A 16,717-nucleotide genomic window follows, 5' to 3' on the forward strand; every position below is an offset into this window, starting at 1 on the left:
GGGGAAAATACCTTGATAAAGCCCCCTGGGCGAAACATAGCCTATGTTGGTGAAGAGCCCCTGCTATGCTTTTCTAAAGAGATGAGTACCTTTCTAATTTATTTAGTAAATGAAGTATTTAAATAAGAAAAATAAAAAAATATATAAAATATTCAGACCGATGAAGACTTTAGTGCAAACAATTCTGTGAATGAAATGCTCTCACAGCTTGCACCGCTGAGGTCCTAAACGGGAATCATTTTTCTATCTAAGGGTGTATGTGTTGAACCATGATTCATCAACAGTACCCAGTTCCAAAAAGGTGGCACCAGCTCACTGAAAATGCTGCAAAATCAACTTGGAAGTGTCCACTCGACGTTGTTTCTCGTCAGCATTGAAACTTTTGGCTGACAGCTTCTGCATACCCAGCTGCTTGTGGATTATACACCCTGGATATCTGTAGTGTCTCGGCAATTGTTTTAGCTGATATTCACCGATTTGCCAAAATCAGGTCATGGACATGCATATCTAAATTGCAACCATGGTCACTTCAGGCTCATATGAAGCTTAATGCAACAAAGACAAAATTATTATGGTTTGGCCCAAAAATTGGTAGTTTGCCATCTTCAGTTATCCTTAATTCCGGTAATATTTTGCATATAGAATCATCTTCTAAAGCAGTGGTCTCAAATTCAATCCCTTTGCAGGACCACATTTTGGATTTGTAGGTACTTGGAGGGCCTCAGGAAAAAAAATAGTTAATGTCTTATTAAAGAAATAACAATTTTGCTCGAGGTAAAACTCTATAAATTTTTCCTTTTGGCTAAGTCTTAATAATCGTATTGTAATTTATAGCTAAAGAGACATATGATAAAGAAACTGATTTATTTTACTTTTGTGATTATGATAAACATACCAAGGGCCTCAAAATAGTACCTGGCAGGCCGTGAGTTTAAGAGCACTGTTCTAGAGTATTAGGGGTTGTTTTAGATTTTTCTCTCTTTTCAATGCCAGTAAATCTTACCAAAAAATGTTCCGTTAGTCTCTACACGCTGAGAAAAGTTCGTCATCTGTTCCATCAAGATCATTTTGCAATGTTGGTTCAAACTGTAATTCCATTCATGTGGGATAGAAACAGCTGCAAATGATTCGAAATGCTGCTGCCAGACTGATTATTTTTTAATGAAAAAATTTGATCACGCGTCGCCTCTATTGAGGAAATTACATTGGCTTCTGTTTCAATTGAGAGTTCACTTTAAATGTGCCTAAATAATCTTTAAAATTTTACATGGACTATTTGTTCCTTTGACGTCTTAAACACCATGAGATCTTCGGGCACGAGAACAGCTCATATGTATAAGCTCTCTTTCCCATCATTAAAGAGGAATCAAGTCCATTAGTAAAATTTCACACTTTTGATACTTGCTAACTGCGATATGGAATGGACGACCTCCTCAAATTAGATCATGTTTATCGCTTCAGATCTTTCGTAAAACCTTAAACTATGTTTCATTGCTTTTTAGGCTATAGCTCCAATGAATGTTAATGGATCTTTCTTTGTGATCTAATTATGTAAACTGAATCAAGCTCCTTTTTTTAGGAGATGATTCAGTGTATAAGACTAAGAATTTAGATTAGATTAGAATTGTTTTAGCTGATATTCGCTGATCTGCCAAAATCAGGTCATGGACATGGTCAACAATTTCAGAAGTTGACACCATTTGAGGCCTCCCAGACCTTGCTGCATCTTCAGTCTCAATCTCCACGCTGAAAGTTTGTCACTCAATATTTGCATCATACATTCATGGATTCTCTTTGAAGTTTTCCTCTGCAGGAATAGGAACTTTAATGGCTCAGAGTTCCACACTTGAAAATTCCACATTTTTCGTTAGCATGGCAATGTCGAAACATAGCATTATGATTCTGCAAATTGGCACTTTGCAAAATAAAATAACACTCTTTTCAGCTACAGTGGCAAAATAACGCTTAGAATTTAGAAGTTGGTTGGGCTGAGAACTTTTCATCAACCTCTCCCAATAGGTATGTCCTGTTTTATAAATTGTTACAAATACATGCCCTAGGGTTCAACCTTACCGTTGTTCTCTTTTTACTGTGCATTTTACTAAAGATTATTGTTTGTTATAAAAATATTTACCTGAATTTTGGAAATTTTAAACCTAAATTTTAGAGGAATCAGATTGTTGTTACAAGTAGGGGAAGGCTAATTTTATAGGGCAGGAAAGCACTGATTTTAGCCTGTGCATCTATAAAATATTAGCACAAAACCTGCGGAAATGGCCATAAATTGAAGGCACAGCTATTATACCTGCTCGGGAGCAGATGTAAAATATGGTTTCATCCACACTCCACCCTAACTCCTCCTCTGAATAGCCCTACTTTACAAATACACTCCATACCACCGCACCATGCACGATACATTTTTATAAAAGGTCTTTTCCTTGTGTAAACCCACAGTTTCTGTAGATGTGCATATCTGTTTCACAAGTGCACCACAATAATGCATGTGCAAACCAAGAATTGCTGGTTTAAGCAAAGCTGGATTTTGACTCTTTGAGAGAGAAAGAACCCACAACATTTGTGTGACTCAAAATCCATATTCCTAATGAATGACGAGATTGAAGTGTGCGCTTTATAGATGTCATCCTGCCAGAAATCTGAGCAGACATGGTGCTCCAGTGGGGCAGAAACTTTAAATCATACAAATCAGCCGGCTAGTGTAGCAACATGAGGTCTGTAAAACAGCGTGTGACAGAATTTGTTTGGAGTTGGTCTCCTGATTCTTCACTTTGATGTTTTCCTAATCTTTGCCTTGTAGAGAGGAACTTTGCATTGTCTTGCCTTTTATCCAGTTTTTTTTTAACACCTGTTTAATTTTTCCAGCATATTTCCATTGAAAAGAAATTATGATGTTTCGAGTGAGTTGGAGTGATGTACAGGGTGCTTGTAGGATGAGAAAAGAGGTCCTAGAAGAAAGATGAGCAAGCGGTCTGTTAGTCCCAGAAGGATGATAGTGGGTTAAAATCCTTTATCCCGATGCGACTGTGTTCGCCCAGCAGGGCTGCTTCAGGGGCAGGCATAACCTATCACATGCCACAAAGGAGAGACCTGAGGTATGGTGTCACAAGTTGCCGTCAAAGAGAGCAAACTTCTCGCATTAAACAAGTGGCTCTGTTCACTATCGAGTGAGAGTGGAATTCATAGAAATACACCTTGAGGTACTTATACCACCCCTAAAACAACCCTGCTGGGCGAAAGAGGGCCATGTCGGGTACCTTATATGTGATCTTCTGCAATAAAGGAAATTAACTGACTACCATGTCTACTTCTTCATCTTTCTTCTTTGTGGATGAGAACAGAGCACACAGTCTTTGCTTATATGGAGATTGTAGAATGCAGTTTACTGTTTTTTTCCAGACATCACTGACATGCTGTTTTTCGTCCTCTATAACCAATGTATAATTGTAGTCCACTGCAATTTTGCTCTGCCTATACAGTGATGTGAAAAAGCTTTTTTCTTCCTCTTCCTGATTTCCTCATTATTGCATAGATGTCGTCCTAAATGGTTTCTGATCTTTGAACAAAGTGCAAAATTAGACAAAGGGAACATAGGTAAACACTGTTCTTAAATTTAGTTTTAATTTTAAGGAACAAAGTTATCCCACACCTACCTATATCACCCATGTGAAAAGAACTACCACTTAAGTTTAGTGGTTGCACTGTCTTAACATCAATAATTACAATCAAACAAATTAATTTGATATCATTCTTTGAAATCTTAGCCCACTCTTCGTTACAGAATTGCTTTAATTTTAACACATTGGAAGGTTTTGTGCATGAATTGCTGGTTTCCATCCCTGCCACAACTTCTCTGTTGGGTTCATATCAGGACTTGGATTAGGCCAATCCAAAACTTTAATTTTTGTTTCTCTTTGACTATTCAGATATAGATTTGCTTTTGTATTTTGGATCACTGTCTTGCTGTGGCGGCAGTGGCGAAAAGAATGCTAGGAATTATTAAGGGGATCACGAACAGATCGGAGAAGGTTATCATGCCACTGTACTGGGCCATGGTGTGCCCTCACCTGGAGTACTGCATCCAGCACTGGTCACCATACATGAAGAAGGACACGGTACTACTTGAAAGGGTCCAGAATAGAGCGACTAAAATGGTTAAGGGGCTGGAAGAGTTGCCGTACAGTGAGAGATTGGAGAAACTGGGCCTCTTCTCTCTTGAAAAGATTGAAAAGAGGAGACTGAGAGGGGACATGATCGAAACATTCAAGGTACTGAAGGGAATAGGCTTAGCAGATAAAGACAGATTGTTCACCCTCTCCAAGGTAGGGAGAATGAGAGGGTACTTTCTAAAATTGAAAGGGGATAGATTCCGTACAAACGTAAGGAAGTTCTTCACCCAGAGAGTGGTAGAAAACTGGAACGCTCTGCCAGAGTCTGTTATAGGGGAGAACACCCTCCAGGGATTCAAGACAAGGTTGGACAAGTTCCTGCTAAACTGGAATATACGCAGATGAGGCTGGCCTCATTTAGAGCACTGGTCTTTGACCTGGAGGGCCGCCGCGTGAGCGGACTGCTGGGCACGATGGACCACTGGTCTGATCCAGCAGCGGCAATTCTTATGTTCTTATGCTGTAAAATCCAATTACGCTTCAGCTCATGGACAGATACTATTACTACTAAATGCTACCAGATGCACAGAGCACTGAACATTAAACATTCAAGACAGTCCCTGCTCGTAAGAGCTTACAATTTAATTAAGACAGACACAGTAGGTATTTACAAGGGGACTGATGAGGATAGGGTAGGGGACTATAGAGGGAATGACACAGATATTGGTGGTTTACAGGTTGGTAGGATTAGGATTTAAACACAGCTTAAAAAAAGTGGACCTTCAACCTAGATTTGAATACCACCAGAGAGAGAAACTGACGCACCAAGCCAAGTAGGTTGTTCTGGGCATGAGGTGCAGCCAGGTAGAAGGGACTGAGTTGGCAGTACAGGAGAAAGGTACCAACAAGAGAGACTTATCCGATGAATGGAGTTCTCGGGGTGGAGTATAGGGAGAGATACTGAAGAGTCACAGAGTGAATACTGTATACTTGTAGGTCAGTAAGAGGAGTTTGAACCATATGCGGAAACAGGGAGCCGGTGAAATGACTTGAAGAGAAGGGGTAACGTCAGCAAAACAACCCTGGCAGAATATGAAGCATGCAGCAGCATTCTGGACAAATTGAAGAGGAGAAAGATATCTTAGCAGAAGATCTGCGAGGAGCACGTTGCAGTAATAGGCGAGATGCGATGAGAGCATGGATGAGGAGGGTCTTGGCTGTGTGCTCAAAAAAGAAAGGTTGGATTTTAGTGATGTAGAGAAAGAATCAACAGTTTGGCTTTCTACTGGATATGCGAAGAGAAGGAAAGAGATCAGTCGAAGATGACCCCAAGGTTACAAACCGATGAGATAGGGAGGACGAGAGTATTATCTACTGAAATAGAGAACAGAGGAAGGGGAGAGGCAGATTTAGGAGGGAGAATAAGGAGTTCAGTCTTGGCCATGTTTAATTTTAGGTAGTGGCGAGACATCTAGGTGGCGATGTCAAGCAGGTTCCTGTAGAAATTTCAGGTGTAGAGAGGTAGATTTGCGTGTCCACATAGAGATGGTACTGGAAGCCATGAGAGGAGATTAGAGCATCAAAGGAAGTGTAGATAGAGAAGAGGTCCTAGGACAGAGCCCTGAGGTACTACAACTGATAGCCGAATGGCAGCAGAGGAGGAACCTCCAGATTTTACTCTAAAAGTGTGATGGGAAGGGAACCATCTGCCAAGTGATGACAGCATATCGATGAGGAGGCGGTGATCTACAGTGTCAGATACTGCATAAATCCAGGAGGATGAGGACGAAGTAGAGGCCTTTGGATTTGGCCAGGAGTAGTTCATTGGAGACTCTAGTAAGGGCAGTTTTCCGTAGAATGAAAAGGGCAGAAGCTCAATTGAAGCAGGTTGAGGCAGCTCAAGATGAAAGAAAGTCAAGACAACAGCAGTGGACGGCATATTCTAGTAGTTTGGATAAGAAGGGGCATATCTACAGCATGTTTGAAGGCTTCTGGTACAGTTGCAGTGGAGAGTGATAGGGTGAGGATATAGCAGATAGTGGAGATGACAGGACATGCCTGAGAATCCCTGTACAGTGCAAAATTCATAATTACTTCAATAAGGGCATGTTTTCCAGGTCCTAAGGCAGCAAAGTATCCCCATACCACCACTGCCTTGTCTGTTGAGATCTTCTTACTATGGCATGCTTTATTTGTTTTATGCCAGAAATAATAAGACCTGTCGGCCAAAGAGTTCCACTTTTGACTTGTCCATCCTTAAAGCATTATCCCTAAAGGCTCAAGGATCATCAGGTATGTTTTTGCAGATGTGAGATGGAACACTGATGTTACTCTTGGATGACAGTGGTTTCTACCTTCCATGAATCCTATCTTTATTGCGGCATCATGAATCCTAACCTTAGCTAAGGCTAGAGATGTTTGCAATTCTTTGGCTGTGTTTCTGGGATAGTTTGTGACTAACATAGTGACAAGGTAGCCAGAGTTTATTTAGTCCCGGGCAGGCTCTACGTCATGATTAAACACTGGCATACTTAAATCTCTATCTCTCCCTACCACTTTTAGGGTATAGACTCTAGAAATCAGCCTACTTCCAGCTTTCCAGATGAGCTGTCACTACATTTTTGGAGTAATTTTGCCAGGTCACTCCTGGGAAAATTGACCACTTTTCCAAGTCTTCACCATTTGGGGATAATAGCTTTCACAGGAATTTCCTTTGATCATGGCATACTGTAGCAGTCTTGTAGAAACATTGTGGTGACTTCTTCATTCTCATGGTAAAGTTCAAGATATAGGGAGGTTTAGCTGGCTACAGTCAAGCCTGGCTGTGTTCATTCAGCCAAACTAATTCTCAACTAAATTTGGTCAAGCTCAGAGAAAACGAGATATGTTTCACGTGGGGGTGGAGAGGAACCGATGCCGGAAGTGACACTCATGTGTCTTTTCGTCCCTGGTGGCACACCCAGAATCTCGCTGCGGCACACAGTTTGCGATACATTTTGCTAGCTCTCTAGAACAGTGAAACAGAGAAAACCCCATTAAAGGAGCCTGAGCAGCTCTAAGGAACCAATTCCAAACTGTGCCCCTAAGAGAAATTATGTGTTTTGTAAAGAATTTGTAAATGCCATTTTGCAAAATGAGACACAAAGTCTTGGGGGCAAAATAATAAAACCAGAAGATGAGCAAAAGGTTTGGCTGCACTGAATTCTCAATGTGTGAAATGAAAATATCCAATATTTTACACAACATATTTGTCAGCATGGCAATTCTTATGTTCTCTAAACTAAATGTGATGATAGAAATTTGCTTGCCTGTGGCTATTCATCAGTTGAAACCAGGGGTGTCCAACCTCAGTCCATGCCTAGTCATTCAGGACCTCTACAATGAACGTGCATGAGATCTTTTTGCTGCAAATTGAGTTCATGCATGTGCATTGAGGAAATCCCTAAAGGGTTGTAGCCCTTGAGGACTCTGGTTGGACATCCCTGGAATAAACATTTCTCACAGCTGAAGGGCTTTTTATGTTCTTAGCTGTATTGTCATCAGCAAATGATATTTCATCTGCCCAGCCCTTTGGTTTTGCTACCCATACTAGTGGGTAAATTTTAGAGGGGTTTATCGCCTTCGCTGTTAATCCGTACTGAAATCATACACCTACAACATAGGTAAAAGGCTTTCACCGCAGCTGAAATGTTGGCAGAGGACAGGCTGTGTTAAATTGCAATCTGATCCGAAGGTGTGATGTTTATTTCCACCTGCGTGAGCACATTGTAGTTTACCGTAGTTACCAGTGTTATTGTAGCTGAAAGTGACATTTAAAAAGTGCCAGGGGCCATTCACATCAGCTCCTTATGCTGAACGTTTGATTCCAGTTTGACACTTTAGTTGCTTGTTAATTTAAGGGTAGCATATTCATGGATGTATAATGCAAAAACAGTTAGTTTTTAAGTTAACCGGTTGTGTGAGATGGCACTGACAAGTGATGTTTGAATAAATGTCTAGTTTCCATGTTCGTATAACTTAAAAATGTGCATTGCCTCAAATGTATCCCAGAACAAGCAGCAGAACTGGGATATAAAATCAAGTACAATAGCAATTTGCACTTTACTTTGTGTGGAATGTATTTTATTAATAAATATAATATATATTCTAAAATAAATTATTTTGTCTCTGAAACGTGTATATTTATGCTACAAAATCATTGTTGCAGCAACTGATTTTATTGGTTGTCTTGTCAACTGGCTGTTATATAGAAACTCATTATACCAAAATAAAATATATGAACATAATGTACTTACCCTGGTAAGCTATTTTCCAGTAGATAGGTGAGAAACATTCTAGACCAGGGGTGAGCAACTCTGGTCCTCAAGGGCCAGAATCAAGTCAAGTTTTCAGGATTTCCCCAATAAATATGCATTGAAAGCAGTGCATGCCAATAGATCTCATGCATATTCATTGGGGAAATCTGGATTCCAGCCCTCGAGGACCAGACTTGCCCACCCCTGTTCTAGACAAAACCCCAAATAGTAGCAACATTCCATGCTACCAGTCCAGGGCAAGAAGTGTCAAGGGCAAAAAATAGGATGTTTTTTGGCTGGATCTGTTTCAATAAAGAGTAAGGGCCAGATTCTCAAAACTCTGACACCACGGTAAAAAAAAAAATACCATGGTGCGAGTGATTTTTGTTTTACTGGTGATTTCTCAGCACAATAGCATGCAACTTAGCAGAAAATCACCTGTAAAGGGGAGGTGGAACTGTGCCTGGTTTGCTCAGAAGAGCAGTCGCTAGCATAGCTCCTCCTGCCTCTCTCTGCAATAAAAGCAGCCTCTGTTCTCCCTGCCTGACTAGGCAAGCATGGAGAGCAGGAGCTACTTTTTTTTTTTTAATGGGAGCAGCTGTTGTGCATGCACAACACACACACTTGAGCTGCACCTATAAAATAAATAAGCTCCCCCACACCCCTGTCATCGGGGTACTGTTTTATTTTGAAAGATCAGCAGTAGGGATGCTCACACCCTCCTGCTGCAGGGTCGGGAACCGGTATACTGTGGGACCCCCTTTGACAGCAAGCTCCCTACCTAACAATCCCCCACCACACCAAGCCCTAGTGGTCTAGTAGGCTGTTCCCTCCCACCTCCGGTACCTTTTTTTTTTTTTTTATAAGACTGGCAGGAGGGATGCTTCCTCGCCTGCCTCTTCAAAATGGCAGGCCTTTCCGGTGCATCCTGCAATGCACTGGGAGGGGTCTTAGGCCCCTCCCAATGCTTCCATGAATGCACTGGGAAGGGTCTTAGGCCCCTCACAATGCTTCTATGAATGCACTGGGAAGGCCCTCCATTTTTGAAGAGGGGGGGGGGACTGCCAGCAGGAGGGAGTGAGCATTTCTCCTGCTGGTCTTCTAAAAAAAGGTACCAAGGGGTGATGGTCCACTAGCACACCAGGCTTGGTTTGGTGGGGGGTTGTCCCTGACCCTGCAGTAGGAAGGACCGGGCATCCCTCCTCCTGATCTTCTCCATGGGATTGGGGAGGGCACTAGACCACTAGGTTTTTTTTGGTTTGCCATTTGTGGTAGCGGATCTGAGCTGCTTTATTTTCCTGTTGGTGCTTGAGCCAATTAGTGCTCAGGCACTGACAGGAAAGTAAGGCTACAACATCTCAGTCCCTGCCAGTAAATATCTACCCCAATTCCATGTAAATAGAGGGGTGTTCCTTTTGGAGAATTGCCCTGAGAACTCATTTTAATATTAATAACCTTGTACTATATTTGTACAATCAGAGGCTGCTAAAAAGCACAGAAAAGACCATGATGCGCCATTTTGATAAGCAGGCAGTAAAATATGTGCAATCAATGATAATTAAGTGCCATTGTTAAATGCACAGTGATTTTAAACAGTCTGGCCCTAAGTGCCATAAGGTGCCCAGATAACCACGGCAGGGATAAAGGCAGGCCCACCCCCTTAATCCTCCAGCAGTCACTAACCCCTTCCCACCCCTAAACAGAAATGATAGTAAATACCAGGCTGAATGACAGCTGCAGCTATAATGGGCATTATAGAAAAACATCAGAATTATAAGCCTGACCAAAACACACCAAGATGCCCCCCCCCCTTGAAATTTAGACAAACTGAATAGAAAAATATCTTTAAAATATCCATCTGCTGTGTCGTGCCATTTTTGGGATGATCTTCTGTTTCAAAAGTGAGCTCCAAGGCTTTTTGCTCACGGTTACCACTTACCCTGTTTTCTCTAGGAAGGATTCTGTGTTCATAAGAACAGAATTGTTTAGTTATTCCATATTTATCAAGGGTGAAATTAGATTCCACAAAGGAAATCTGAAATTTTTATACCCTTTTTATGTAATGCCCTTTCACAACACTTGAGATTGGAACCAAACTTTGCCCGAAGTACTAGAGAAGTATTTCTTTATATTAGGCTTTTAGATGTTTATATAAGAGTGTGATGGGTTGGTAAGGCAAGTAGTAAACACAGAAATAAAACCCTATAGCTGTTTTATTTTTGTTGCTGCTTATTTTTATAGGATTTGGAGAGAGTTTATGGGATTGGTTTTATGCCTTGTATTATCTCTGTAAACCACTCTGTTTATCAGAAGACCAGTATATCCAATTTTATAAATAGAAGCAGTTTGGCCTTCAGCCATGGTTGAATTGGTACATCGCTGCACTGTGAATGAAAGAAAAAAAAAAAGTTCCTGCAAGTTGCAAATTGACCCAAAGCCTCCCAATCTGGCTCCAACTTTCCATGATCCAGTTGAGACAGTTGGCCGGGATGGTCTTCCACACCAGCAATGCATTGCTGCTGAGAGCTGGAGATTTTACTGTACTGTAGTGGTCTGCCTCGAACTACCAGTGTGCTCCACACTGTTTTAACATATGCTACTGCTACAGCATTTCTGGAGAGTACTCAAGCATACTGCCCTGGGCAGACTTTGAACAGAACTAACCCGATAGCCTGAGTCTGAACGTGCACCACAAAGACATCCCTCTTAATTCCAACTACAGCAGACTCTCTGTTAACCGGAACTCAAGCAACCAGCAAAAAAAAGTCAAAGAAATACCGTAATACTTTAAATAAAAACGAAAATAAAATCAATTTCTGGCAGAAATTTTAAGTGTAAACTTGGCACCGCCACACCTGAGTATGCCCACTCTTTGCCTACCACAAGTCCAGTAGTTTGTCTGGAACATTTTATGGAATGGCATAGTATAGGATATAATATTTGTTAGGCCTATATTTAATTGTAACTCTCAAGCAACCAGAAACTACATTTATCCGGCATCTATCAATCTCCATGGGTGACAGTTAACCGAGAGTCTACTGTATCTTTTAGAAACACAATACTAGCAGCTATACTAACCCGTTAGCATTGTGGTGATGTTAATGAAAAGTTGTGGTCCTGTCTCCATATACTGTTAGAATAGCATACATTCACAAGCCTGGATTAGCCTAGCAAGCTAAAATTAGAGCAAGAGATAGCATCAGTCAACTGAGTTAGTTGACTGAGCGACCTGATTTTTTTTTTTTTTTTAATTCAGTGGTATGATCTTAGAGATAAGGAGGATGCCGCTGCCACCACTAGAACTGACTCACTCCATGTTCAATGTGTTTGAACAGGACCCATCTCTCTACCCCTTGCGCACACACTAACTTTTCAAATATATTGACAGTGCTCTCAAATTTATAGAATATACACAGATAAGAACTTTATTTTCATAAAAATAAAACCAATGAACTAAAGGCATATACATCAGACTAGTATAGATAAAAGCATTATACTTCAGAGGGGATATGCAGTTAACAATACCTAAAACTATTTAGTGGCAAGCCAAATCTAACAAATTGAAATGTTTTCTTTTTCTTAAAAATTCACATTTAATAGGTGCAATTTATTCTGTCGGATAAGAGAACTGCATATAGCTTCCAAGTCTTCAATGAACAACTTTGTTTTTAAACTGTGTAAATTTTTAATATATATAATAGGCAAGCTTTTAACTTACAAACATCATTCAAAGACAATGGTAGTCTAATAAACGTAGGAGAGAAAAAAACTGGTCTGTGCTTTACACTGTATACAAAGAACAAAACAGTCCCTTAGGTAGACAAGGGCTGAAGCTACTTCAAAATAACTGAAAACTTGAACCCCCACTGGCACAAAATGATCTAACACAGCCTCCATTTCCAGTATTTAGGTTTCTTAGATAAAAAGTATGCATCAACAAGTCACTTACAAATATACAATATAAAAAAACAACAAAAAATCCAGAACGAACATCCAATGAATGTATTTCATACAACTTCCCCCTTGCTCCAAGTATTAAAATAGGCCATTGCGGTGAAACTAAAATCGCCTCTGTCAAATCATTTGTATTAAACAATGTCCAAACAAACAAAACAAAAAAAAAAGTGGCCTAGGTCCATGTCCACTGAGAAAGCAAAAATAAGAATTCTCTACGAAATTAAGAGTTTAAAAAAAAAAGAAGTCTTCAAAGGCTGGGTGACCCATTCTCTGAATTTCTGACCATGGAGCTATGCAAGTTCTCTTTTTTCACATAGCCTTACACAGTGGTCGAAAGTATAAATTTAAACACACACCATAAACTGAAACTTTAACTCTTTACACAGGCATCTACCCTCAATATGAGGGATTATTTAAAGTTTTATTTTTACAAGAACAAACATGGTACTGCTTGCAGTAAGTCTTTAAAAAACGAATTACTAAATTTGTACCACTCTTTTTTTTGAACTGTTAAATACAATGGCCCCAAGCAGTGTTTGCAGGTTTTGTCATGTGTTTCCCTTGCTAGTAAAGACACAAAATGGCTTTCAAAGACTACTAGATTTTGTAGGCGTCCTTTTTCTTTGAATTATTATTTTTTCAACAGCATCATTGCAAAGTCTGCATTTGACAATTTTTTAGGCTCCACTTCAGATGTGGTGGTGGTGGAGGAAGCTGCCATCTCATCCTGGGACATACCATTCTCTGACTTTGTCACAGGGTTGCTCTGGCGGTGTACTGATCGGGGCAGTAAGGCCAGCTGGGTCCTTCCTTTGCCCCTTCTGTGGACACAAAAGTAGATGACAAGATTTTAACAGCATATATCAGATTAGATCAGTGGTTCCAAAACATTTTTAGTTCAAGGCACCCTTAGTATCAGTAATTTTTTCACTGTGTCCCTCAAAGCAAAAAAAAATACTATATTCCTTGTTTCTATCTTTTCAAAACTCAAAGACCCTTTAATCTACCCAAACTCCTTCCTGGTCCAATGTCATAGACCCTGTTTGATTGCATACTTTCACTATAATGAAAGATTTTAAAGTTTTATAAAAATTTGGGAGCCATTAACATCTTTTTGTCATGATTAAATGCCATTTTTCTATTAATTATACACCACTTAGTGATGAAAGAGGGGAAGGGTTTAATGGGAGGGTTTATGATCTTATAATGAATAATGGGCTTAGAGAGAGGGTGGAGGGAGGGTTGCATTTATATTTATAAGATACAATGATAAGATGTTCAAGTGATCTAATTAATAGTGTTTATTATGATTCTTGTACACTTGATGAAAGTTTAAAAATGAATAAAGAATTAAAAAAAAAAAAAGATTTTCAATTATCTGAGGTTTTCTCCAATTTTCTTACTGTTTTTGCCTCCATATTTTCCACTGGGAAGCTGCTGTGTGCATCCACCATCCTTTCCTTTAAATCTATAATACCACCTTTTCAGACTACTGGTTTTTTTTTTTTTAATATTTTATTTATAAATTTTCATTCTTACAATATTTTAATTGTACATATAAATTTCAAATATTGCATGAAAAAATTTGTGATTACAAATAATTCAATTATCAGATATTATATATCCCTCCCATTTTTTCCAATACTTAAATTCATATAATATACATTCCCTTCCCCTCCCCATTCTAATATAATCATTATTGTGATAATTTATTTATTAATTTTATATTCTTACATCAATTAATTTATATATAATATAATTAATTATTTCATAACATTTGTAATTATATTCAATATATCATATCATAAATAGTAAATCCAAAAATTATATAAGTCCCTCCCCATTCCTATATATCTATTATAAATGTGCTAAGAAATCTAATCAGTAGAATAATTTTTCAATGGTTGCCAAATTTTCATGAAATTATGAAGATTCCCATGTTGTAATGCTATTACTTTTTCCATTTTATAGATATGACAGACAGAGTTCCACCAGAATGTATAATTTAATTTGGTGAAGTCCTTCCAGTTTTGAGTTATTTGTTGCATGGCGACTCCTGTCAATATTAATAGCAGCTTATTATTATTTGCTGAGATCGGACTCTGAGTTCTCATTGCAGTGCCAAATAGTATAGTGTCATATGAGAGTCCTACATGATTTTTTAATTGTGGAGGGAGGGGTAAATTTTCCAAATTTTTATAGGTACCATCAAGCCTATATTCTAAGACAGGGTATGTATTGGATCCTCCCAGATCTCATGGAGAATGTACCAGATTGGCTATATTTAGAATGGCGGCTCCTGTTCCCATTGCATTTAGATCATTTAATTAGCATAACAATGCCTAGAAGATATAAAGATAACAAAATTTTATTAGATACTTGGAAAACATTAAGATTTATAAATAACCTATCAACAGATCCAATTTCTAAATCACTAAATCAGTCTATTTGGGTAAACTCCAGGATCAAGATTGGCGGATTTAAAATCGTCTGGAAACAATGGATAAGTGCAGGTATACGAACATTAAATGATGTCATTTCAGAAGGTTCACTGCTTAGTTTTTCACAATTGCAAAATAAATTTGGCTTAAATAAATCACAATATTTTAAATGGATGCAATTGAAGCAGGCCATTCAGGCAGGGTTCCCTGAATGGAAAAATCTTAATACTCAATATAGTCTACAAGTTCTATGTTTCCAGGCGGATTTCTTGGGACATCAGACTACTGTTAAGAACACAGGTTTTACTGACAGACTGAAAAACAACAAAGAATCCCCTTCTGAAATGGCCACATAAAAAATATCTGAAAGTTTATATCTATATCTATATGTACTGTATATATCCCATCCAGATATACTGTATATACGAGGGTCATTTCATAAATAATTCACACTTTTTTAATTTATTTACATGTTTATTTTTTTTCAAGTATTTCTTTACAATCCTTCAATATAATAATAATAACAGCTTATATACCGCAATACCGTGAAGTTCTATGCGGTTTACAAAGATTAAGCAAAGGTACAAATTGATTGACTTTAAGAGGGGAGGCAGAAAGAGGGTTAATAGGACAGGAAATCCATTTTTGAGGAGAGAGTGATCAATAGAACAAGTTAATCGCTATAGAGGGGAGAGAGAAGAGAGGATCAGTCGTCTAGATACTTTAGGAACAGGTGTGTTTTCAGACGTTTCCTAAATTCCTCATAAGTAGTGGGCGAAAGCAATTGTTCTAGGTCTTTACCCCATGATGCTGCTTGGTGAGAGAGAAGACGTTCATGGTGTTTTTTCAGTTTACAACCTCTCACTGGGGGGGAAACGAAGTTGGAATGTGAGCTTCTCTTGTGTCTGTTGGCTGAGAAGACGAAAAGGTCAGTTATATATTTAGGGGCAAGTCCGTGTAGTGCTTTGAAGCAGAAGCAGGCAAATTTAAACTTTACGCGCGCCTCCATTGGCAGCCAATGCAGCTGCCGGTAGTAGGGTGTCACGTGGTCAAACTTCCTCAGCCCAAAGATCAGTTTGACCGCTGATTTTGCATCAATTGTAAACGCTGCATGTTCTTTTGGGAAATTGCTAAATAGGTGATATTACAGTAGTCAAGTAGACTCAGTACGAGGGATTGGACTAGGGTTCTGAATGCCACTGTATCGAAATAAGCTTTAATGGATCTGAGTTTCCAGAGAGTGAAAAATCCCTTTCTGATCAAGAAGTCCACCTGGTCTCTCATGGTTAGGCACTGACCCAAAGTTACACCTAGTATCTTTATGGTAGGTTGGATAGGGTAATTAAGATTATTGATACATAGTGGTGATTTGGTGTCAAGCGGATGTGGCGAAGCAACGAAGAAAGTTGTCTTTTCAGAATTAAGTTTGAGCCTAAAGGTTGTCATCCAGTGCTCCATCACGTTTATGGCTTCTGAAACTTTAGGAATAGTTTCAGAGATAGAATTAACGAATGGGATGATGATCATAAAATCATCTGCATAACTAAATAGTTTTATCCCCAACTGGGTTAGCTGCGTGCCTAGTGAGGACATGTAGATGTTGAAGAGCAATGGAGATAGCGGAGACCCTTGTGGCACATCGGATAGATTGCTCCAGGTATCTGAAAGTTCATAATTAAAACATACTTGATAAGTGCGGGACATAAGGAAGCCACGGAACCAATTCAGCACCTCGTCCCTGATACCAATGACGTCTAGGCATTGCAGCAGTTTCCCGTGGTCTACTAGATCAAAGGCAGAACTCATATCGAATTGCATAACCAAGGCATTAAGGCCCTTACTAAACAGTAGGCACAGATTGTCTAAAATAGCTGCAATTACTGTCTCAGTACTGAATAAC

The 16,717-nt window shown here is 39.2% G+C and overlaps 1 protein-coding gene across 1 annotated transcript in view; it reads right to left on the minus strand.

The window, feature by feature from the left end:
- Positions 1 to 11,828: 11,828 nt before the first annotated feature.
- The window catches only part of SART3 (spliceosome associated factor 3, U4/U6 recycling protein), a 54,464-nt gene continuing 49,575 nt past the window's right edge, over positions 11,829 to 16,717 (minus strand). Inside the window, 1 exon segment of the mRNA XM_033956548.1 lies at positions 11,829 to 13,197. Within this exon segment, the coding sequence (XP_033812439.1) occupies positions 13,008 to 13,197 (190 nt within the window). The 3' untranslated portion in view covers positions 11,829 to 13,007.

Source organism: Geotrypetes seraphini, chromosome 8 (genome assembly GCF_902459505.1).
Source record: "Geotrypetes seraphini chromosome 8, aGeoSer1.1, whole genome shotgun sequence".
Classification (NCBI taxonomy): domain Eukaryota; kingdom Metazoa; phylum Chordata; class Amphibia; order Gymnophiona; family Dermophiidae; genus Geotrypetes; species Geotrypetes seraphini.